Here is a 26,554-nt window from a genome sequence, read left to right as displayed (position 1 = left end):
AGCTAAGGGGGGGTGATGAATTGGGAAGAATAGAAAACCTTATTATTTCTTTTAAAACATAACCATTGATGGGCTGCACAGTTCAACCATCATAGTTATACCAGGTTTTTGAGGTAGGATTGATTATTCATATGGAACAAGAAGGCTGCAGACACCAAGTCTGAAATCTACAAGCCAAGAAAACCACCCCAAAATATTAGTGCTTGTCTTTCAGACTGAGGCTAAAGAAAGAAGTTATGCTTCCTTCTGTTCTGAATAATCAATCATTCCCACTGTGACATGCTCCAATGTAATAACCATAACAGTGCCTTCATTGTAAGGCACCCAAGAGGAAAAAGTGAATTACGATGGGAGGAAGATTCAGAAATCCTAATACTAACAACTCTGTGAAAAGAAGGTAAATGCTCTTTTGTAAGCTTATTTACATTTTATGACTTGTTTAATCTGAAAATTAATAGGACCTTAAAATGTTATTTTGTTCCAGGAAATAAAATCCAGGTCTGGAAGAAAAGAATAGTTATGCAAGTGGAAAGGCAGAAAGTTATACATTTTAAATGCTGCCACAAGCCATGAAGTGTAAGTAGGAAGCTCCTTCAGGCCCATAACCACACTACAGATTGCTTTCTGTCACACTAACTTTCAGAAAGGACACTGTCACTCCTGTGTAGGTTAGAATGCAATTTTCCTTGCTTTCACAAAGAGCAAGGAAGGTCTTCAGTAAAAAGAAATACTGTCTTGCAATGCCACCCCTCTATCACAGGCAAATAACCACAATTTAGCACACTGAGACCCAAAACGAGCAAACTTTTCTCTTAGAACTCTTAGGGGGTTTTTAGGATTTCAATACCACAAAAAATATGAATGTTTTCAGAATTAAACATTTAGAAAGAAATCTGCAAAAAATATTGAAATTCTCCTATGACTTTTCTAAATGAATCATTCTTTTGCTAAAGGACAGAAATCAAGCATTTGTGGCTGCTCATCTTTCCTAAATAAAGCATTATCAGTAGAGGTATTAATGGTAAATAACATTGGTATTCTGAAAAGGTCATCAATACAGATTGTACTGCAACAACAGAAGCATTTTCCTACTCAGGCACTCAGAGATAAGCTTATAAAGATTTTGAAAAGATAAGCTCATCTTGATAAAACCTGATGAAAATACACATCTTTAGTTCATCAGGTTAATCTGTAGTGCTGATTAGGTGTTTCTTGCAGATATTTTTGAGATTATTTAATTTCAGAGAAATTGGTATGTCTAGTGAATGGAAAGAATCATGAGAACTCACAGCACTTGAAGACAAAAATAAGGTCAGTATAGAGCTGTATCTTAAGTTTGGAGAATCTTACTAGAATTTTTCAGCTTTTTTCTTTTTTTTTTTTTTTTTTTTTTTTTTTTTTTAATCTGGATTTGAATAGAAGAGAGCTATTTTAATCTTAGCAGAAAGCTGACTTCCTGTCCTAAGCAGTCCCAGCAAGGCCATTAAACTAGAGTGTCCCTGCTTTTTTTTTTTTTTTTTTTTCTTGAATGTTTTTTACTTCCCAGATTTCTTGCCATGTGTTTCTGGGCAATCAGTGTAGTCAGTCATCCTCCTTGCTCTCCCCAAAGCCCCTGTGCAGGATCCAGGCTTCCCAGAAGCCAGGCATGTTGCAGGAAGAGCAGCAGAGAGCCATTATTTGTGTTTCTAATGTGCCAGTGTGTGGCTACCACTAACTTTTAGTTAAATCCAGAAACTGATGAAACCCAGGAAACTGGGAGTTGCTGGTATTGGGGGAAACATCAAGTGCCTTCTAAAAGGTAGAAATTGTAATTTGTTCACACAGCTTCTTAGTATTTTTTGGCATTAAAGATAGAAACTGTTTTGCATTTTCCAGAGGTAAACATGGAATCTGAAGATGTAGATAAGCTGTAGATAAGCCACTGGCACTCAGGTCTTGTTTAGTGCAGCCAGCAAGTGAAATGCCCAAGAAAGAGGAAAAGGTACAAAATATTAGTAGATTTGAAACCAAAATATTTGTATTTGTCCTAAAAATGGGTAAGAAATCTAAGAGGTCACCAATGGAAAAACTTCCAAAACACTGACTGTCAGGGATGACACCAGGTGGTAAGAAATTCCTGAACAGCTGAATAGATGGTGTGCTGTCATTTGGGTGGTTCTCCATACAGCACGGGGAACGCAGTAATCCTTGATTTTCAGTCCCAAGAACATGTGAAGAAGTACAAATCTGACCAGCTCCTGGGGCTCTTGCACTAATTCTGCAGCTGCAGGGTTTCCTTTGACCCACACTGAAGTGACACCAAGACTGCAGACACACTGACACAAACAGCATAGAAACATCTAATAGCTTATCAACTGAAAAAGTTTTTTGTTTTTTTTTTTAATTACTTAGTTCCTGCTGTCTTTTGTCTGGGGACCATAAAATACTTTTGTGGTAGGAAAAGTAATAAGCTGCTTTGACATCCATCATAAGTGAATCACTGAATTGAATGGCTGATTTGCTACCTGGCAATAAAGACAAGGAAGATTTAAAAGGACAAAGTAGATGCAATGACTGCAGACTATCCTCTATGTCTGTGCTTTCTCCTAAAGCACAATTACCTTCTACATGATTGCTTGTGTGTCAAAAATCCCCTTTAAAAAATTGTGAAAAATCAAAAAACAGCCTCTTAACAGCTAGACTGGGATGGAGCAAAAGTAGAAGAAACTGAAAGTAGTAGTGGTCAAAGTACATAAATTTTATCCAGTTACAGGACTAGTTATGATAGCTCCTGGCTTAAGGTTTGTACGTGGATAAAAAACCATACACATAAGCCTTGCACATAATTAGGGCAAAATTCTAGAGTGAAGCACTCCTTCCTTCTACCCCATCCATGTATTTAAGGCCAGCTTATGAAGGCTGTTGGGGATTCAACTAATGAATAGGACTGTCTGAGAGCATGAGAGGCAAGAGGGTACATGCAGCACAAGGAATAAAAATTCCCTTTGAAGGGACCCAAGGTGCAGGTTGGAAGCAGTGTGAGCTGGCTCCTCATGGAGGCAAACATCTGTGGATACACACAGGAATAGAGACCCATGGCAATTTGAGACAATCTCTCTTAGACATCTGATAGTCCAGCATTCTACAAGTGCTATATTTGATAACTTTGCTGACTATTTTAAGTACAGAAATTTTTTTTGCTATTCTTTAGGAGCAGAAATTACTAATTTTTAGTAATTTAAATTACTTAGAAACAGTAACAGTTTCTTAATGCAGTGTGACCATAAAAGCTCATTTTATACAAACATACGTAGGTGCACAAAGATTTGTTTGCAGTAATCCCTTATTATACAATTCATGGTGTTTAAATGCTGGTTTTTCCTATCACTTGAAGGAAATACTAAAGCCAGACAATCTTCCTTTGTCCTGCTGTAACCATGAATATAATTGTGTCAACCTCCAAGACCTGCCAAAACAAGTGGGTCAGAGCTGTGACAGGAACACACTTGACCTGCTGTCATGGCAGATGTGATAGTTTGGTTGATAGGTTCCTGAGGAATGTACCATTCCATCTGCCCCAGGATGAAGGAGAAAGACACCCAAGTTTCATCTTACATGACCCATAGATTAATTATGTGTTGTGTGGATTGCTGCTTCTCCCACAGCTTTCCATAGCTTGTGCATTACCTGCCTCCACTGCTGCTGTTTCATAGCTGTGATGATGCCCCATGATGGAAGATCGCTGGAGATCAGATACTCCTCCCAGTGACCCACGTGGCACCCAGAAAACTCACCTTGTTGAGGACATCTCGCTGACACCCAAGGTAGAGATGAGGCAGGATTCTAGTTGGGCCAGTGTTGGAAACAGGTAAGCAGGGTTGAGAAATGCAAGTAGGGATGAGTGTGGATTTTCCTTCACAAAGACCAGGAAAAGAGCTGGAGAACTCAGCAAATCCACCTGTGAGAAGAAGAGCAGGTATTTAATCGACAAATGTGGTGGTGCCCGTGCCAGTTCTGGGAGAGCAGCATTTAGCATGGGAGATGGGGAGGCACTGAGGGGCAGCAAGAAAGCCTTGGCAGAGAAGCTGTACATGTGCCTTTCCTTAGGTCAGCTTTGTGGTTCTCCAGACAAAATGGGAAACACAGTAATCCTTGGTTTTTCACTCCCTAGAATATGAGAAGAAATACACCTCTTTCTGTGGAACCATACATCAGCAGCCAAGGCCTGGCTACGTATTCCCACTCTGCCTGGAATATTTATTTCTGTCCCTCCACTTCTCCGAAGTTTTTGATGCTTCTTCCCATTCTTAATATGTGGAAATGATTCTTTTATAAAAAGAGGCACAGCACCCATCACACCATAAGCTGGCACACCTTTTAGTCTCCACCCTAGCAAGATGCTTTCTAGACACTTCCTTCTCCCATATCAGCTTTATACTGAGAGCTCATTAAGAAAAAGACATGTTTACTCCATTTGGTAAAAGCATTAATATGCATTTGGCAATGCTTACTTCTAAAATCCTACATTACTAATTAAAATCCTACAGTACTAATTAAAATCCTGCAAATATTTTGTGTGCCGCTCCACATTTAATGTATTTCATCCAGGATGCTGGAAGAAGTTTAATCTTTCAAAACCACACCATGCCAAGGCTTCTCCATCTCAAGTGGGGGAAGTGAAGCAGAGGGAAGACTTGCAAAGCACAGTGAAAACTCCCAGCTCTTTCCTCCCAGATGAGCAGAGTTTTAACTGAAGGAAGAGTAATTATAACCTGTTCAGAACAGAGCACCTTTTTATCACCAAGGAATTGAAGCAATGACATGCTCAATCTGCCAAATGCTATGTTCACTATGATTACAGTTTGAAGATGTGAATTAAAATTACTCAGGAATAAGCTAATGTGCTGTTTTGCCAGGGCTTGCATTACCATTGCCTGAATTATGACTATTCTTTAGATTTTAAAATCTGCATCACTAGTAAATGTTGAAATACCAAGGCAATTGTGTGTAACAACCCATTTTATCTAATAAAAAAAGCCAGCAAGCAGATTCTAGAGCAAACATTTTATGAATTAATTCCTGCTCAGTCTCCTGAATAAATAAATAAACAAATAAAACAAAAAACTTGACTATTTTGTGAGACAAACTAAGGCACTGCCCATCAGGAGCATAGATCCTGCTTGTTCCATTGAATGAGAAGAAGAGTTTGCAAAACAATTCTCTCACATACTTGCTAAATTTTTTTCTGTATGGCCCAATGTTTTCCTTTCTGTTACAGGAAGCATTCCTTGAATTTATAGGCACTATATACCTCTGAGATTGAATTTAAGCAGTTATTTGAGAGGGTAGTGAAGAAGAGTAAATCAAGTATTTGCCTTGGTTTCATTTGCTTAGCCTTTATTTTCTGGGAGCATTGTTGGCTGCTTTGTGGATCCTCTCACCGCCATGGCTGGAAATAGAGAAGCCCTTACAAAGAAGCTGCAGAAGCAAGGATTTTAATCTGTGCTATCTTTGCAAAAGACTACATGGGAAAAGTTCAGCAAAAAAGGTCTTCCCAACTACCTAGTGATTGGTCTCATTTCTGTGTCAAACCTGTGGCAAGAAATTAAGCAGGAAGCTAATGTGCAAAACACCGGAGATTCTGGGGAGATGGAACCCATGCTCTGTCATCCTAAGATAAGGAGCACTCTTTTATTTTTATTCCAGGACTCTATCAAGGGCAATTGAAATGATTCAAGATTAGATGCTTCAATACTTCCTCTAGAGCATTCATCCTTTCAAAATCATATTTCTTCTTTTCTACTCGTGCTTTCCTAGTAACATGTTGCTTCGGGATCTTTACAACATTAATTACACTCACAAAACTCTCAAATCTTTCAAGTCTAATATTATACTGCCTGCCTTTACATGTGCACCAAGTGAACCCTCCTTTCCTCTGAGTATATTTTAACCTGCTGTCAGTATCTGTACTGAACTGATTTGAGAAAGCACAAACCCAGTGATTTGTTTCAAATATTAAGCTGTCTTCCTTGCCATCCTCTATGACCAGGTTTGCAAAAGGTTAGTAGCTTTTAAATGAATCTGGCCTTGATTTATGGCACTTCCCAGTATGAAAAACCCATTCTAGGTCAACGTGTATGGAAAAATTGCTTTAAAAGCCCACAAGAAAGCAAATCCTAAACCAAGAAAACACACTCACATATGCATCCTGCTTAAGTACCAATTTCTTTAAGTGCCACAAACTATCAGGGGTCTGGAACAACAGCATCTACATGTACGATCACTGAGCTGTCATGGCATTATGAGACTCATTTCTGTTCAAAAGAACTGTACTCATCACTATTTGCTTGCACTAACTTACAAAATATACATATTTTTAAAATACATAGGGAAATGTATTTAAAAAAACCCTCAGCACCTAAAAGTGTATAGAGAAAAGGGATTTATTTCAAATGTCTCTGTTTTCTAACACAGATGGTGGCTCCCCAGATGAACTCTATGACCAGTCTACATAAGGAGCCTCTTATGAGGAAAGTGTTTTGAGCACTCAGACCACCTGTACACTTCTGCTGTAAATGAAGCAGTTTTCAAAAAATAAATCTCAAACACTTGGAAAATTAATTTAATCTACAGGTAGGAATGCAGAACAGAAAATTGAGTCTTAAAAGAAAAATGGGATAGGTTTTGTTTCAAATTCCATAATTTGGGGATGATTTTTGCAAGAAGGCAATTTTTTTTTCCTTTAAATCTCATTACCTATCTCAGTTGGAACAGGGACATTGGGAACACTGTGCAGTTTGTTTTAATAAGAGAAAATACACTTTTCTTCTGGAGCTAGTTTTTAATAACACCCTTTGTCCCACCACTGCTCCAGCCTCACATGAATAATAAATCAATTGCAAGAGCATGTTGAAACTATGGGGGGGGAGGAAAGCAAAAATCCACACATCACTAACAGAGCTGCTGGGTTAATAGAATTTCACTGAATTCTTTGATAAATGTCACTGGGCCTTGGAAATACATGACTGACAAATAACTCCAAAATATTCTCTCCTGAATAGCTCTGAACCACACAGGTTTTCTGTATTCTTAGTGGTAAGCTGAGCTGAAACAGCTCTCTTGACATTCAACAGGATGTCTCTACAAAACCATGTCAAGGTGCCAAAAGCTCTCAGTTTTGCAGCCCTTGTGTGTGGCAGACAACCCAACACCTCCCAGTCCTTACAGCAAAGTGTTTCTTGCTTACAAGCCTCCACATCCATTAGCAGAAATCTGGCAAGATCCAGGAAACTATTTGATTGCCCTGTTGCTATGGTTCTGCAAAGTGGTGACTACAAACTTCCCTTTGATCAAGGCTTCCCTCACTACAACTGGGATCATAAAGGTATGATCTCTAAGGGAATCTTGGTATCAGAAGTGTCAGCTCCCTTCTCAGCCAACTCGGGAAACAAAACAGGGCCAAACTCAGAATGGATGGAAAAAGTTTCAGCAAAATTTTGCGGTAAAAGTTATTCCTCCTTATAGATTCAGTGTGTAAGTCCTTATATAAACAGCATTCCCAATTAACTTTGCTAGAAACAGGAAGAGGCAGGGAAAGAATATGGGATCAGGAGGCAACAAATGATAGAGATATGTTGTTGATTTGGCAAGAGCTTCCTTTCAGTGAGGGAATGGAATCCATCCAGATCCTTATGATCTGGATCATAAGGATCATTATGATCATATCCTTACTAAGTTTAACTACCACTAAACACAAATCATGAATTAATCCAGAGGAATGACTCCTGGGAAGCACAAGCAGTTACAGCAGCTCATTTCTCTGTGTTCTGTGGAAACAGAGCAGGAGCATTCCAGTGCTGCCAGCTGCCCTGCTGCAATCACGGACAGAGCTCTGCAAAACATTCTGCAGGTTTGTAAATGAAGGATCAGCTAAGCCCCAAAGGTCTTGATTGAACACTTAATAAAAAGTTGTGAAGCACAGATCATATTTCATTGTTTTTATCCAATATTTAATAAAACCTTTCCAGTTAAATGACACCATAACAGGACAGGTGGATGGTTCTTATGTTCATTCCACATTACAGTGGTTTCTCTTCCTCCTCCTGGTCTTTATATTTCCTTCAATGGGATGTCAAACCCTTCAGAGATGTGACCATAATTAGACAAGACAAATTCACATCTCCATTCAGAGATGTGACCATAATTAGACAAGACAAATTCACAGACAACATACTAAGTACTGATGTGGCCCAGGGAAGAGCAAAAAGGTTAAAGAGAAGCATCAGTTACTACAAAATCAGTTTTCAAAATGGTCCTCATTCACATCACAGACCACAGATGCTCCCTCATGCATCCATCCTGTCTCTCAATGTACATGTATTTCTAACATATAGGAAAAAAAAATCATCAGGAGGCAATCCTAATATCTTTTTATCGTTGCTCATAACATTACTGTTGAAACAGCCAATTCTTGAAACAGTCAAATTCCTTTTCCTCATCATTTGCAGAGATGTGCACCAGAATTTTTATCCTTAATCATCTAGAGAGAGCTGCTCTTGCTAATCAGGCATGTGCATACTGACAAAGCAGACAAAGGAAGGGATCTGACTGTGCTTCAGAGATAAAAAGTGGGTTAAGTTTGGGTGTGAAACTGAAGAGCAACAGCCGAGGTGCAACTCTGCGTTTCCACATCTCTGCAAGGAAAGGGAAAGATGAAAAGAGGGGACCTAAACATTAGGTGTGACTTGTTTTTTCTGTGTAACTCTCTGTCCAAGTATGGAGACAACTCCTACAAAGGTGAGAGCTCCATGCATATAAAAATCCTAACAGTTAAAAATGTAGAAACAAGCTGACAGTGCATTTGTGCCATGAAGATTTTGTACTATTTCTTTGTAAATGCAGTCATGAAACCTAACTTGGAATGAAAGAAAGGTGAGAAAATAGGTGTTCACATCCCTTCACATGTTTGCAGTGAGCCTGGCCAGCTACAGTTCAATGGAGAACCCCAGCACTTGCTTCTGAGCCCCAGAGCCTGGCAGTGTGGCCAAGGCAGAGGGGAGAGGAGATTCAGCTGGAGAAGAGGTGGTAACCAGGGTGAAAGTCCACCTTTCCAACTAATGGAGACTTCTCCAACTAATGGAGACTAACTCCAAAGACCAGAGGAGCAGCTTTCCACTTTCAGGCTACATAAACATGTTTTTCATCCAAGTAACTGAGAGGCTGCAGAACCAAGGAATCCCCACCTGCCACCAGTGCCCATCTCACAGCAGATCCTTGTATACTTCCAGGCTGAGCTCCCTGAGCTGCTTGGTCACACCAGCAAATCCACTCCCAGCCCAGCTTTTCAGGGAGAGACACTAATTTGAGGCTCTGCACTATACCAGTGCTCATTTCATACAGCTCACAAGAACTTACATTATTTTTTTTCATGTAATGACTCCTTTTGTCAACCCTTATTAAAGCTGACCAATGAGCTTTTGAAACATCTTTTGTGGGTGACAGCAGAGACACAGACAACATGGCAACCCCTAAAACTCCAGGCTAGGAAAAACCTAAGATGTGTTTAATACAACATCCCTGCAGCTCCAGCTGGCCCTGCAGCTCCATGTGCCTCACCCAGGAGGCACAGAAAGATCCCATCTGGTGCTCCTGATGGAGATGTAAGAGACAGTGGATGTGTCTGCTGGAAAAGACCACAGATAAGGCACACTGGTAACAGAGTAAACTGGCATTTTTCTGAAATGCCATTCAAATCAGATACTGCTCCTTTCCCCCTGTTTTGGATTCTGACTGTTCTGAAAAAGCCAAAGGGAGAAATTTATTTTCTTCAATGAATTCTTGAAAACAGACTAGAAGCTACTCCCTTCCTTTTCCCACAAGACCTATTTGTCTGCCAGTACATCAATGTTAATTCAGCATCAAAAACCATTATTTTAAAGCAGGGAGTGGAAAAGGTCTGAGACCCAAGTGATGAACCAGAAAACCAAAGACTACATGCATGTACTCGGACAGCATTGCAAGAAGGAGAATATGAAGCTTATGGATTTAACAGACAATTCCACCTTTATTAAATCCAGAATTTTCTTCTTCATTAAGGGCACTAATTATTCACAATTTTATGTAACAACATACTAATAAATATTATATTGCTATCCCTTTTAAAAAAGGAATATTGCCATACTGGTTTTTTTTTCTGTTTTAATTTAATTTTACCTTTTAAAGGAAATAAATAATAAAAAAGCAGGAAAATTTACAACTACCTCTAAAACATAATATTTAGGCTCTAAAGTTCTAAGTAAGCCTCACCAAATGCTTGTATTCACCAAAAGTATGCAGTGTATTTAGCTTTTGGTACTTTCTTTTCCTCTTCTAAATAGCAATTTAGAATTTGTTACTGTAAATACTGATTAGTGCCAGGGCAGTAATGTAACTAGCGAAAACTAGGCTAAAAAAAAAAAAAAAAATCAAACAGTACTATAGCAAACACAAAATATACAAACCCTGAAGTTTTAAGTTTGCTTTGCCTCAGAGGCTCTTCATGCTCTTTCCCAGCCACATTCCTGTTGAACATTAATGTGTTTATCTAAAAGCTGCAGTATGGATTTTTTTCCCTTGCCATAAGGAAGGAAAGCTGTAAACTTTCTGACTCACAAGTTTTATGAATCTGCAATGTTTCCACTCTGTTTAAACGAGCCACAGACCTCCACAGGCATTACAATTCCCACATTCCAGCTCTGCTCTGCAGGGACCCGTGCCATTTTCCATTACATAAGCTCAGGCTGGAGAGCCCCGTTGGGAGGGCTCCCATCCCATTCCTGTCCCCACTCCTCAGCCTGGGGAGTCCTTCCACAGGATCCAAGGTTTCACAGTTTGGGAAAGCCAGGGGTGTTTTTATTCTGGTGGTGTTCAGAAAGTAGCCCCATTAGTCCAGGTGTTTTACAAGCACAGTAGCAAGGGAAGTTCTTTGCCCTGGAGTGTTTCTGCCTTTGGTAAGACAAGGTTAATAGGCAGGTTAAGCAAACAAGGAAGGGAAGATGTCTGAGAATGGGGTCAAAATTCCCATCCCACCCAAGTGCCATATTCCATGTGGCATGGAAAGTACAAAGAGCGAAGTGGACACTCTCAATCGCCCTTTCTGCCTTTAAGGGAAAAAAATACCCAAAAAACCTTCACCATAATTTCAGTCAATTAAATTTCACAAGCATCCAGAGGTATCCAAAACAAAAGCAAACTTAACAAGTTATTCTTGGGTTTGAGAAATGTTATGTGAGCTCTACTTGAGTCAAATCTTGCTCTCTCTCAAAAGACAGCAAGTGGATACACATATGAAAGTAATAAACCCTACTCCCACTCTTCAAGTGCTTAAAACAATTATGGCACTAAATGAACATTGAAAATTACATTTTAAGTACAGAGGGTGGGAGGATAGTCAGAGGCCTGGCTGTAGCCAAGGGCTTTTCTAAGCTGTCTTAAAAATTAATGGAGAGAGAGACTTTTCAAGGGGGTGATTCAGAGCTAAGCTCCTCTCTCACTCTCATCTCCTCCCTGCCAACACTGGCTGTACTCCATGGGTTATGGGACCACCTGGGGAATACTGCATTCCCTCAGCAAGATTTTACCTCTCTCAGTAGAGGCTTCCTTCTAATGGAATCAACCAGTCAGAATATCAGGAAAGCTGGCATCATTGTGGAACAATCTCTCCTCCTCCAAACGGTGGCAGGATATTTAACAGCTCATTCACACTATACTTACTTCAATTTGCAGATAACCTGATTATTGTAACTGATGACACCACCATTTTAAGGTGTGCTGGGGTACTCTGCAAAGACTTACATGTAGAACATATACTCAGAACATCAGTAAGCCACAACTGAAAGTTATAAAGCTCCAAATCCAAATGTTAAAAGGTGTCAACATGTTTGCCAGGACTTTATCAAACCTTGTGCCTTCTTTCAGCCACACTAAACCACATGGCACCCCCTTACTTGACACAGGGGACTGCAGAAACTGGGAATAAAGCCCTGTGTCACAGCCTTGGTCCCTTCAGCACATGGAAATGACCAGCTCTACCTACAAGAGAATATTCTTCAGATTTCCTGCTCCCCTGCCACAGGGAATGCTTCTTTGGAGATAAAGCAGGGAGCAAGCACTGACCTTTTCTTATCTAGGCTTTTCTTTAGGCAAGTAAGACAACACAATGGTGAATATACCCTAGAGATACTTCAGTATTTTTACATGAAAGATTTCTTTAAATGGGCTTCCAATTTCAAGTATTTTTTAAATGAATGGCAGGATAAAGAAGACTGAAGAAGAGTTCCTGACTTGCTTCCTTCTCCTCATATCTTCCATGCAAGTCTTCCATTTGGTTTACACACCTTGTCAGGTGAGGGACAGGTCAGGGGGAAACAAAGAATTGGGAAATTTCAGCAAAAACATACCTTTTGCTACACTCCCTGGGTAATCACTCACTGCTTTGTTTCCAGGACCTTTGTCAAATCTCACTGAACACATTCTGCCTGTGATGCCCTTCACTGTCCACTGCATATGACCCAAACATTTGCCACTGAATAAAAAACCAATAACTTATTTATTTCCCCTTATTACTCCTTTGTGCTCTGCAGGAGTTTGTCAGAGAGCTCTAGTGAAGGAAGAATCCACTACATCACATTACTACTGATATTTTTCATGGGCAGAAGGGTAGGAAGAGATTACAAGTCCCCACCAACCATTGTTTTGAGAGGGAGGCACACAGTGTTTCAGTGTTAGGCTATCATAGTTTTTAATGACAGTTTTTACACATAGAAGGGTTTTGTTTAGGTTTTTTTCCTGTCTTTCAGAACACCTTCCATTTAGATAAAGTGTTCTGAACACACACACACAAAAATAGTTTAAAAAAATCAACACAAAATAAAAAGCTGGGCTTCACCTTCTTCGTAGGAAACATTTAAAAGGTAACTGCCATGAAGGCATCTGTGCTTGAATGAGCAGAACTAAGCCAGATTAAAAGCAGGGCAGAACAAGTACTTAAGGAAAGTAGAATATGAATGCTTCCATTCACAAAGGGGAATAGAATTAAATCAAGACTCTTGATATTTACTGCCTTAATAATGATCATTCAAGCAAAAATCACTAGTCTCTCCTAACTTCCTGCAGAGCAAGCAGGAAAATCATAACACTAACTAGGAAAAGGACTCCATTGCAAGTAAATCCAATTCTCAAAATATGAGAAGGAATCAGGTGACATCCCTGTGTTTAAATCTTACTTAAGTCAGAGTAGAAGATGCCATGATGGGAATAGAATTAAACCCTTGGTGTCCACGTTTTAGTATTCTGTGCACTGTTAAAAATAAAGTACCAAATGGAATATTTAATTCCTGAAAACATTCCTCACCAAATGATAAATATTTTTATGAGTTTATATCAAGATCTTAAATTAATTGGTAAGGGTTCCTTTGAGATCTTTACAATAGTTATTTCAATTAAAAATAACCTCCAGGGCAGAGCACACCTTTATGCACAACCTAAATAAAAAACACCTTACTGAGTGCTCAGTAATGGAGAGTTTCAACAAGAACAGGGGCAGGAATTCCAGATATTTGTTAAATACTCGTTATTCTATCCCAACAAAAAATATTTTCCTACCCCAAAATGTTTATTTAAGGTCACTATTTTAAATAAACCAGATTTAGTGGCATATGGAAAACTCAAGTCCAAAGGTTCTTCTTTGTACACAGTACACAGACCCCTGCCCTCATTATGGGACATAAACATTTATTAGAGTTCGTCATCAGCTTGCTGAGACAACATATTTTATCTAGTTTCCTACAGCCACATATCAATAAACTCCAAGGAGCTTCCTGGAAGACTGAATCTACCCAATTCTCCTTCACCCCACATCCTAAAAGGTTTCTTGTGTGTGCATTGAGTAGCTAGATTTTTAACAGATGTAAAAAAAAAAAAAAGCACGTGAAATAAGCACTTAACTCTACTGTAATAGATCAGTAGTAAATAATTACTTTATATTTCCCTTTTTTTCTTGTTCTCCTCTTCTACTGCTTTTAAAGTCATCAATTGTTTCTGCATTCATAAATATCCCCATCCTAGCTATGTAAACAAACATAAGAGGAAATTCTCAAACCTGATCTTTGCCATCTGACACGCTAAAGTAAAAGTCTTGCTTTTTATAAGGAGAATTTTGACACATTAGATTCCCAAACTAACCCTTACCAGCTGTGTGTGGCTAAGTTCACCTCAGCTCTACCATCTTGCTTGTGGTTTAGGTAACATTTTCATCTTGAACAGAAAACGACCACATGGTGGAAATGAAAAGAAAACCATTTCTCCCAGTATCATTATGATACATGCAACTGGTGATTGGCCAGATGCTGCACTGGAAAGCTGGGAACACTCCCTTCCTGGTCCTGTGCATGCCTACGAGAGCCACAGGCAAGTCTGAGAGCACTTCTGTCACAGGGTCCCCCAGATGAGACAGAAGATCAAAGACATGTCTCACACAAGTGAGGAACAGTGTGAGCAAGGGAAGCTCATGACACTTTCCTGTGCTTGGCCCCTCCCCAACACCTCCCTGCCATGAGGTCCAATTCTCAGTTGTAAGAGATGTGTTTCTATCATGGAAATTAAGTTGAGGATGGTCTGATTCCTACCTGGAGCTGTAATCTGCTTCAAGTTATTAAAAAACCCCTCAGGACAGCTGAGCAGAGTTGGGAATTTGAACAATAAAAGGATTGCTGAGGAGATAGTGACTGTTTCTAGACTGGCTTATTTTTCAAATAACAATTTTCAGTTTGAGATATTAACCACTTATTTCAGCACTTTTGCATTAAGCATTTACTGTGCCTACACACCACACAATTCTTGGTAGCTCATATGTAAGAAGAGTTGCTTAATCTAATACTGTAATCCACCACCCACAGGTGTAATTCTTACCTAGACAGCAAAGAAAACAAAATCACCAACCCGAGCCAAAGCAAAACCCACTTGCCTTACTGTAAGTAAAGCTCACATGAGCACCAAACTCATGTCCAAGTGCAGAAATTATTCACTTTCTGTGCAATCACTTTCAAAGCAAGTTGAGAAAAGTTCTCTCAGTACCACAACCTCTGTCATGGGAAGTCACTACAAACTGTAGTGAAACTCTGTTGCTAAGAGGAAGCATCTCCCAGGAGTTATTTCCTTTCTCTCACCATTATTCAGTCCCTGTGTTTCAGCATTTCTCAGACACTAGGTGTACACTTCATTAGATCACTGATCCAGTCACTGCAATGGATTTCCTATTTAAATTTGTCATTCCCTCTTCTTTCAGCCTTGGATCTACGTCATACCCCTCCTTGCTCCTTGTGAACACTGTCTACTATTCCATGACAGAAATAATGGCACTAGCACATGCTGAGAGCAGCAAATCCTGTATTATAAGGAATTGAATTTCTATAAGTGCTTTGACCTGGGATTTAAAACAAAAAAACAAAAAAACAAAACAAAACAAAAAAAAATAAACAAAAAAAAACAAACAAAAAAACCACCAAACAAACAAAAAAACAAAACCCAAAACAAAACAAAAAAAAAAAAAAAAAGAAAAAAAACCCCAAAACCAAACCAAAACAAAAAAACCCACAGAGGGCAAAGGAAAATACCTAAATAAAGTGCTACCACTTAGGGAGCTGAAATTTAAAATGTCATACAAACTAATCTCCATAACTCTGGGAGAACATTTCCTTTGCTCTTATTTTAGCAATTACCAATTCAGTAAGGAAGAGATTTTCTTCCTGCCATGTACAATACTTAAAAAATCAGGGCAGCCCTTTTTTTTTTTTTACTATTTTTTGACCCTAAAGTAGAAGACATACACATCTAAAAACCTCTGCATTGCTCCATTTCCATTTACACAGGGTAATGGTGTAATATCTCCCCTGTAAGATGCAATTTCTAAGCACTGCATGTATTATGAGTGTCACTATATGCAAAAAGAACTACAGGAAAGTCTCTGCTGTAACTGAAGTTTATACCAGCACTTGCAAAACTGTACAGGTCTGCTATACCAACAGCATTTTCTTTGTTCTCCTTATTCAAAATGTTTCAGAGGTTTCTTTTGGTACATGTCACCTGAAAGCTGGTTTCTTTTGTTATATCTTACCTGAAAGCAGATACACAGAGCTGAAATTCTTCTCCAGTTTGCCCAGGAGCACAGTAAGGAAACAGTCAGATGAGAGAGAGGTCACATCTTTGGAACTTTGGTCATACACCACCACGTCCTGCTTGCAATCAATTTCAATCTGAAACACAAGGAACTCAGAGTAAAACAGGAAGGAGGAAGATGATTAAAAGCACCACATTATCACCTCCATCAGGGTTCCCACATATTTGCTATAAGAGCAGTTCAGATATATAGATTTCTTATGCACTTGTTCACTAAACAGTTTTTATTTTATACTTCATAAGCCTCTCAGATTTAATTCCCTAGAGAGTTTGCAAATTGATTATTTGCTGCAAGTTGAAGTCCACTCCACAAATTTTTATCATTTGGTAGTTTTATGTCACTTGTGAATTGCTCTACCTTCAGCTAGGCTGGTGAATTTGTTTAAAAGCTGAGCTTTTGAGAAGGTGGCCCTGCCTCACTTTCTGCTTCTGAGGGTTTTGTACATAAAGAGACCTTAAACTGCCTCTAAGCCACACACATTTTGGTTACCTGCACAACTTTATATATAAAATAAAAAGCTTCATTTTTAACATGTCAAAGCAAGAACACAGTAGCTTATTTTTGTACCAAAAACAGGTAAAACAAATATCAATGGATAAAAAACCCCAATACCCCCTCCACACACACACACACAGAGACACAGAGATACACATTAATTTTAAACAGCATAGCTATTTTCTTTTCACCGATAACACTATTTGGAGAAAACCACACCCCTCCTCCCAAATAAACAAACAACAAAACAAACAGGAAAATTCATCAAACTGCCCTCATGAAAAGCCCTTTAAACAGCAAGTAGGAGCCAGGACTGACAGAGAGGCAGTTTCTTTGCAAACCAAATGACATAAGCAAGCCCCTCCACCACAGACCCCCAAGAATCCTTCAAAGTTTAGGAGAGAATGTTTCCTGCCTTAATTACACACATTTGAGAGACTGTGCTTTGCAAGACACACAAGAATCCTGAGAACATTCTTTCTGAGTAATTTCTAAATCCCTCCCCTTAAATCTGTCACTGATTCTACAAAGAATCCCAATGATAAACTCAATAGTAACCAATACCCTCTTCAATCAGGTAACATCTCAGCTAAACTCAGTCCTCTAATCTTGCTGAGTTTTGGTTGTTGGTTTGTTTTTTTTTTTATTTAATTAAATACTTAGTGAAAAATTATTACAAGTTGCTTTCCAGCTACTCCTTTAAACAAATCAAGGAATAAGAGGAAAATGACCCCTACCTTGTGTTTTGCTGAATGCTGAATGAGCTCTGTGATCAAAACTTTGTCCTGCTGCAGCCTGCGCTTCATGAGCTTGGAGCAGTTGATGTTGATGGCGTCCAGGATGTGGGAGGTGTTGTATTCCACAAAGGGGCGGCTATCAATCAGCAGCAACTTCTCTGTCCCACTCTCCAGCAAAGCCACCAACTTCTCAGCGACAATGAGCTGGGTCCTGATCATCTCATGGGCCATGACAACAGCGAGGCCTCTTTCCCCACCGCCCTCTCTAATTTGCTGCGATGATGTAATGGCTGTGTACTCAAAGGCTTAGCCACACCATTGTACTGGAAGTGTATGAGGTCATGCTGGTAGTGACTGGCAAAAGAAAAGTTAAATCCATTTTCAGAAAGAGCTGTTGAACTGAGCGTCTCCTCCTGCTTCCAGCTGATGTACAACGGGTTGGCTCCACAAAGCGGCCCCTCACGTCTGATTCATCGGGAGATGACTACGGAGTAGCCATTTCACAATTCACACAAAAGATGCTTTCTGGCTGCTGCTGCATTACATCACCAAGCATGCTGCATTACCTTTGCTCCCACCATCAGCTTTACACCAGATTGAGAGCCTGTAAGAAGGGGAAGATGAAAAAAAACAAAAACCACAAACCAGATGAGGCCATGAAACTTCACAGAACAAAACATTCAGCTCTGAGGCTTAGCTGTACAGTGGGCCATACATGGAATAACACATTCCTGAGGAGTTCTCCTCTCTGCTGGATGTGCCAAACACCTAGAGAGAGCATTGGCAACTACAGCCTCTGAATCCATTCCAATGATCTTGCCCAGACAATTATCTTGTATTTCAGGCAACATACTCTGCCTTAATTGCAGACTTTTGTTGCCACTAGCTCTGCCTCTTCACAAGAGTTTGTTAGAACATAATTAAGAGATGCTGCCCTAAATCATGGTATTCCTTTCAATAGCAAAACTATTTAAATGCATTTCAGCACTGCACCACCTAGTAAGAAGTAAAATTTGTTTTTAAAGCACTTAAACATTTTAAATATTAAACATTTTAAAGTTTAATGACTTGGAAAATATTTCACAAAACAGCATGCGAGTTGGAGAACTGAAACTACACAAAAGAAAGCACCAAACTTACATCCACCTCTCTGAAGGAAATGCTTGAATAGAAACCCGGACAAGATGCCACATCAGGACACAAGCATTTCATTTGAATTAATCACCAGAGATGGATGAGGTCTCACACTCTTCTGTTCTTCCTAGAGCTGTGTGATGCTTATGTGAGGTGTGTAACCCCCAGCACTCATGCTAAATAATCTTTATTTATTAACAAACTATATTTCTCTAAAATTAGAGTCTGACAAACAAACTATATTTCTCTAAAATTACATCCTGACAGCATCTGAACAACGTCAGCTGAAAGAATGGCAGCAGCAGAACATTAAAACCCCAACACCTTTAGCCCCCTCCTTGTACCACTGCCTCACAGTTGCCCTTAGGCTCCTCAGAGTCTCCCAAAACACGTTCTGATGGCACAAGTCTTTGTAGGAACACTCCTCAGAAAGGAGCCACACGGGGCTACGTCCTTCAAGGATTTAGCTCACATTTGAACTTAGATTTTATAGTGTTGACTTGCTGCTTCTGTTTGAAATGCTTGTTATTTACCTTAATTAGAAGAGAAGCAATGAATTCTAACTATCAATAGATTTAGCAGTGGGAAATCCCAGTTCCGAAGATGTTTTGCTCGTCAGATATATTGCACAAATCTACATTTACACAACGTTAAGCAAAATTAATTCTGCAAAAAGTACAAACTTGACGTTAACAACCCAAAAGAGGAAACTGGAAGTTGTTTCATGACTTTCATGTGGCAATACAAGAAAAAACATTAGCTTCCATGTACACAGACATTAGGTTGACAAAATCTGATCTTCCATTTGTCCTGATTTTGTGCTGTTGTGACAGTGCTGTTAAGCTTGCCCAGATAAATGGAAGCACATAGCAGTGAAATGCACATTGCTCTAAGCTACAGTAAGAATATTGGAAAATATACTATACCAAGTTTTAATTAAATGTTTTAAAGAACCTGGTTGGCAGGTGTTCTCCCCCTCAAAGAGCAGTCGTTATACACTAGTCTCAGGAAGATATCAAAAGACAATTGATTATCAAAATGACATTTTGCAAGGCTGGGTGGGGGAGAAGAATCTTGATAGTTATGTCAAAATTTCCCCCCCCCCAGGAAAATAGTATTCTGTAATTTTAAAATTTTTTCTTATCATGTCCTGTCACAAATTTTGATTCTCTTTTATTCACATCAAAGGTTGCCAGATACCAAATCCACTGAACTCAATGAAAACTTTTCCACTGGCTCGAGTGGGAATTGGCTCCAGCTCCTTTGCAAGCTAGACAGTTTGTTCGTGAACTAGACGCTTTGTTTTGATGGATAAATTGCTGACTTAAAGCCCAAGTAATAACAGGAAAATATAGCAGCTGAGAAAGTACAGAACTCTAAAACAGATGCTGTTAGAAATACTTAATCTTTAATTTGCAACTTTCAGTTTGGGTATGCTTCTTATCTTCTAAAAGCTTACAGTTTGCTTTCTCAGCCTTCACTTTCATACAACAGAAGTTTGTTCAGAAGACTCTTGTGAAGAACTCAAACCAGTCATATCCAGTGACAGGGTGAAGAACATAGGGCAAGTGGGCTTCAGTCAAGAATCCTTTAAAAAAGCCCTATTACCTTAACATAGCAAGTACCTTGAAGGATACTGCCCATGGTTTGAAAGCAATAAACTTAAGAGTAATCAAGTCACCTTGAGTTACTGCAATTGAAGTCCTGTTTTGACAGGAACATTTCAATGGTGCTGGGGAGAAACAACATTTTATGAAGTACAGGTTTTTCTTTTAATTCTCTCAGTTTCTGGAACTATCAGTGTTTGGGAGTCTTCCCTGGGTCCTATCTAAACAAGAAGAACTGGTAGCCTCTTGCTTTAGGTAAACACTTGAGCACTCATCCCATTCCTCGTGACTGCTCTTATCATTCAGCTTCTATGAGGTGCTGAAACATCTGTTTAATTTCTAATGCATGTGTAAAACAGATAAAATTAAATTTCTTGACTGTTCTCTTTCTACTTTTGACTTAGATCTCACTGGTATTATAGTATCTCAAAAAATGATGTCATATAGTGCACTGCCCCAAACAGGGCATTGTGCTGCTGACCTTGAAGCTAGGAAGCCATCTAGTCACAGGGTGTTCCATGCTGAAATCAGGATTATGACAAGTGATCCATAATCGAGCCATGAGAATCTCCCACAGAGTCATTCATGTACCCACTGGGAACACTGCATGGCTGCTTCCTCCTTCTAGAGGGACTGCAACACTGGCACTTTTAAATAAGAAAATTAAACATTTAACTCACTATGAAATGAAAAAGATCTGTTCTACACTTGCCCAGTACCTTTACAGCTTTTCCTTATTGTTTAAAGAACCAAACCAACAATCCTCCTACTATCTTACACACAAACAACAGTGGATTACTAATGTTTACATGTATGTTTAATGCTGCCACAGAACTATAGGATCTCTTGCCTCAGGGATTCCTGTCCCCATCCCAACTGGTTCAGATGCAGTGAAATAAGCAAGTGCCACATTTTTGGTTATGTGCTTGTGTTTGGTTTTTCAGTCACTATAACTCACATTTTGTATGCACTCCTTTAATTTCTACTGCTATCACTTTGACTCCAAGCAATTCCTTTCCATCACAACGGGATGATTGTTTGAGTTCTCAGGTTTTGGCTCATACAGAATCTCAGAATTATTTAGTTTGGAAAAGACCTCCAAGATCATTAAGTCCAACTGTTAAAGTAACATTGCCAAGTCCACCACTAAGCCATGTCCCTAAGCTCTACATCTACACATCTTTCAAATATATCTGGAGTTGAGAGGCAGATGTGTTAGGAATATAGTTTAAAAACTCTCAGAACAAGAGTGTCTAATTCTACCCCAGTTAAGGAACTAGCAAAGAGCTTCTCAAAACCTTGCTACAATCTCTGAAAGACTTCTGCCTCACGTAAGAAGATAACCTTGAAGTTGAACCTTGCTGTCATAAATGTGTGGCTACGTCACTAATGCCTGCTTTGTCAGGAGCCTGCAGCAGTGCTCCCACGTCATGCAAAAAAATCACTTGACAGCACCTGAATAAGGAACTGATGGGCAGCCTTTATGGACTCAGCTGAAACACCTGACAGAGTTGGGTTTTTTTAAACTGTGTATTTTTCAAACACATGTACATATGAGAAAAACATTATCATCCCCTAGAATCCTTTTCATGATTAGGGTGGGCACCCTTGTAAAAGAAAAACTGAAAAGCTGAATTAAAATGCAAATGTAGAACATCCCAGACTGCAGGACACAAGCTGCTGCTGGCTGTTACAAAAGGGGTATTTGGCTTCAGTGTTACTGGGAGTGGCCAGTGGTTCAATAGCTGGTGCCAATACCACCAGCACCAGACCCTATTACCAGAGCCACACGTGATACTGGACAAACAAGCATACACAAACCAGAGAGGAACTCCAGATCCAGGGACCACACGGTGAATTCCTACTCCTGCAAGGGCCTTTTCCCCTCTGCCAACAGCTATGACAGGCACAGCATTCCCTCACCAGTCTCAAAAAGATGGAAATAAATTGTGTTTCTGATGGTTCCAGAGCTATGAGAGACTAAGTGACAACTGAGAGAGGTCCAACCCCTGCTTAAGATGCTACTCAGTGTTCAGAAACACAGACTGTCTATGGAGCACAAGGGAAATAAAATTTTTAATTGAAAGAGAGGAATAGCTGTTCTTTTGAATTCAGCAAGCAAGCCAGTAAATTCCAGAGATCAACAACTGTGTAATAAAGTGCAAAGTCTGGAGGAAAAAAACAGTAGCTGAAGTTAGAGAAGCACATGTATTACCTGCCATTGTGCAGAACACACAGGAGTGAGATAAATGCTCGTCAATTCAAAGAGCTCTGTTAACAAGGGCTCATGTCATTCCCTCAGTTCAGGGGAATGAGGGTGTCTTGGGCTTTTTGGATGATTCAAATAAGCATCACTATCTCATAAACACATAATTTCCTCATGCTTCCTGGCAGGGAGGTTGAAGAACAGACAGTTTCCACCACCCTCTGAGCACTCTTCACTGTGGTGCAAGATTGGACAGCAGCAGAGAAAGTCACTTAAATAGAAACACATAGATTTTAATGTTTTTTAATGTCACTCATGTACCATAAAAAAGAAGCCATTTAAAAAATTTCACCCTGTTTTCCCTTGCTTATCTATGGGTGCTCCTTCTTCTCCTACTTTTAACATACCTGTACTTTTATCCTATATATGCAGTCAAAATGCATAGTGTTAATTTTCTCTTCCTTGTAGAAACATCAGCCACATGCATTTTGGATTACACACTCTACAACCATAAGAAAGGCAAGTGTAATGCATTGGAAAAAACATAGATGAAGGTGGATTTTCTGTTCAGTACTCTTGCCCTTCATCCTGCTGGACTAATCACTCAGCTTTGATTACTAGTTCTAAAGAAAAGTCTCCCCACTTCTTTGTGCTCATCAATGTGAAAACAGACACAGAGAGAGTCAGAAAGGAAATCAACCTCCCACGAATACACTGCATAAAAGACATCCAGTTGAGATCTTTAAGCTCACTCTATTTCTACACCTACTGCTCAGCAACATTTTTACCACTGGCACTCTGAGACAGCTGGGCTAAGCAAGAGGAATGGGCCTTCCACTTAGATAACAGGTATTTTCTGTCACACAAATAATTATATTTGAAATAATATACTGTATTATTTTAAATAAAACCAAAAAGCACACCAAACCACGACGTTTGGTGACCTACTCAGCATAGCTCTCAAACATCTGCAATGTTCTTGCAAATATCATCCACATCCATGCACCATCACCATCTCTAAGCAATAGGCCAGGTTATCATCACTTGCTTTTACCAAGGAGCCAATCTCTTTGACATTCCCAGAGAAACAACAAACATTTATTAAGTGTGACTGCAGGGAAACCTGACTGGCAGAACGTGGCCTCCTGGGAAGCATTAGAACATGCTGTTGATATGTTACATCACTCTATTCAAAAGACACTCAGACTTAATCTGGGGACTCTCTTCTCCACCCAATCGAGTGGGAAGCTCTTTCCATTTCAAAATACTTTTTCACTGCAGGTTCACAGCATATAGGTCTGTGGCAACCAGAATGAGAGATTATTTAATCAGCTTCAAACATATACTATAATACATTACATTTTTAGGTTCCTATTGCCCGGGACACTAGACAACCAGGAAAAGCGTCAATGGATTTTTAAAAAATGGTTCTCCCTCTATGATCTCCAAGTCAAAGCAACAGAAAATTTTGGAGTACAAATTTTTTATTAATTCATTATTGTTTCATGTCAAAAGCTGTTACTCACCTACATTTAAGTCACAATTTATATGGCCTGAACAGGACAGAAGGTGGTCCACATACAAAGGCCAGCAGAAGGAATTACCTCAACACAGGAAAATAATAATATTAATAATAACAGCAATGAAATCCTTATTACAAGATTAAAAAACACAAAAAAAAAACAAACAAACAAAAAAAAAAAAACAAAAAAAAACAAAAAAAAACCAAAACAAAACAAAAAAAAAACCAAAAAAAACCCAAACACCCCCCAGCTCAAATCAGGAAATGGATTTTACACTTTCAGTGCAGTCATTTGCTGTACAACTCCCCCAAACACATTAAAACCTAGGTGAGAAGTTATTTATGAACGCTGGCATTCATTTATATGGAATGGGTCCAAAATAGAAAGTTATGCTACACTGATTTTCTAAAAGAAAAGAGAAAAAAACCACCACAGAAAATCCCTCTACTATCTTTAAATTGAATTTTTTTAAAAAAGTTGGAGATGCTTTAAAAAACCCCAACAAACAAAAACTAACCAGTAATAGCCTTCCAAACTCTGACACATCTCACTGCTAGAAAACCAATGTACAGCTCAGCATTAAAGGTGATGCATTTGTATGGAATTAAACAAATTCACAATCTCTTGATCAGTACCTATTAATGTGAAAGATTGCCACAAGTAAGTGTGAATGCAGCTGTATTTTGCATGGACAGAGACCAATGAAACAGGACATTTGTGTAATTAAGCCCACCTCCCCACACTCTAAAAAAGCCAGCACTGGAAACTGGTAACACTAGCATCACCAATCATCACACAGTCATACCCATACAACATCTACCCAAAGCACCTGTTGTTCCAACAGGAACAAATTAAATTACAACTTTTACACAAGGAAGCGAAGATAAACACATCAGCATCAGTTCCAAACTGCTTCCTGGGCAGCTAAACCCAAGATTCAAATCATGGCTGCCAAGAGATGACAGCTTCCCTTAATCACTGTGATATAAACCGTGGCAATAAATCATTGCCAAGCAGTGCCTTGTTGTGAGATCCAGGAGTGGCTCTGAAGCACAGAGTAAAGGATATGACAACTGAGAAGAGCCACCCCAGCAAAGGGCTGGGCATGTTATGGTGAGCAATCTGAAAACCCACAGCATCCCACAAGGAAAAGAAATACAGGGATCAATCATCTCTCTGTCTTTAGGCAAATGGCAGTAGTAGAACATGGGGTGAGAAGCCTTCAGACAATACTGAGGTTACAACCCAGAACAGGCTTTGCTCACTAGGCTCATCTCTTGGCTGGGAGAAATATGACTTGACTGTGTTTTTCCCTGGAAGGAGCCAGGCTGGAGATCCTCTCTTTTCCATCATTAGTATATATACATACTAATGTATGCAAGAGCAGCAAAGCAGAAAGCTGGATGAGAAGATCTGTTGAAATTGGGCTAGCTCCTTTTCTCCCCTCTGCCTGCTCCAGATTCTCATTCCTTTCTGAGCCTCAGGGAGAAGCTCTGCAGACCTCCCTTCTTTCCATAATCCAGTGGCAAAAGCCTAGTAGAAGGCAATATAGAACAAAGAGAAAACCCATTCTACTCATTGTACTTGTTGCTATCCCTTTTTCTGATCTCATCCCAGAAATTAACACTAAACTAATGCTCAGCACTGATGAGGCTCTGCCTTGTGATGACCCAAGGAAACAAAGTCCTGAGACAAAAAGCATCTCCCCTTTTGTTCCTTAGCTCCTCACATGCAGCTCCTGAAATCCCCCTGAAAGCTGCCAGGTAGCCTTCACACTCACTAGCACCTGCCTCTCTGTGCCATCCATGCCATGCCATGACTCCTCCTGCCAGCCACCCCTCTCTGATATTCTTACAAATAAACCAGCTCTCACCTCAGGACACTATATTCTGTGTTCCCCACTTTAATAAATACATGTAAATCAAGTGTTTAAAGCAGCCCCCAAAAAGCCCTTATTTCACCACAGGGAATGATTAATTCTTCTGAAGAGCAGATGAGAAACAAAGCATATACTTAATTTCAACATAGTTTACTGGAAGGAGGTGTTGCATTTTAAGAACAGGATCCACTCATGATTGAAGACTGAACTGCTGCAACTTCAGCCATAAGCATTAAGCACATTTGGAAATTCCCTGGCAAAGCTGTTCAAGGAAAAGACATTTCCTGTAATTTTCAGAAACATTTTATATACCCCCCCCCCACCTTTTCAGTCTTGGTGGTAAGGAGGGGAAGAGAGAGAGAGAGGATACCATATTACCATTAAGTGAAATATGAATGAGCCACCCAAGTTTAAAGTGGAAACTTCAGCTATTTGAGCTTAGAAGAAAGTTTTTAAAAAAATCTTTCATCATTAAGAGGCCAGGATTTTTCTGCTGACTTTAGAAAAAGAAATATACATCATTTCAATTAGGCTGAGTTACAGAAGGATATAAACTTGTCTTTATACTCACTTCTGGCAAATAAGAAGTCCTCCAGGCCTTATTTAAATACCTTTTTCTCTTTTCCAGAATTAAAAATTGAAGCCTTTTTTCCTCCTCTCTTGCTCAGGGCCTTCCCTAAACTGCAGCTAAACAAACCCAACCAGTGGGGTCACGCAGAGTATTCCTCCCACAGCAGAGAGTAAGGAGAATCAAGCAAGAGAGAAGCCAGGGAGAGATGGA

The 26,554-nt window shown here is 39.5% G+C and overlaps 1 protein-coding gene across 5 annotated transcripts in view; it reads right to left on the bottom strand.

Moving 5' to 3' along the window:
* DUSP16 (dual specificity phosphatase 16) overlaps positions 1–26,554 on the bottom strand; it is a 63,059-nt gene that overhangs the window by 11,006 nt on the left and 25,499 nt on the right. For 4 of the 5 annotated variants that reach the window (XM_053977281.1, XM_053977277.1, XM_053977278.1 and 1 more), the window contains exons 2-4: positions 17,425–18,028; positions 16,130–16,268; positions 3,774–3,937 (exon numbers count right to left, since the gene is read on the bottom strand). In XM_053977281.1, coding sequence (XP_053833256.1) covers positions 3,774–3,937; positions 16,130–16,268; positions 17,425–17,655 — 534 coding nt within the window. In that variant the 5' untranslated portion in view covers positions 17,656–18,028. Of the gene's footprint in view, positions 1–3,773; positions 3,938–16,129; positions 16,269–17,424; positions 18,029–23,897; positions 23,969–26,554 lie in introns of those variants that run through there. The other variant, XM_053977279.1, reaches the window with a different exon arrangement.

This window comes from Vidua macroura, chromosome 5 (assembly GCF_024509145.1).
Source record: "Vidua macroura isolate BioBank_ID:100142 chromosome 5, ASM2450914v1, whole genome shotgun sequence".
In the NCBI taxonomy this organism is placed as follows: Eukaryota; Metazoa; Chordata; class Aves; order Passeriformes; family Viduidae; genus Vidua; species Vidua macroura.
The sequence above is the reverse complement of the archived record's forward strand: the minus strand, read 5'-3'. Positions and strand labels throughout refer to the sequence as shown.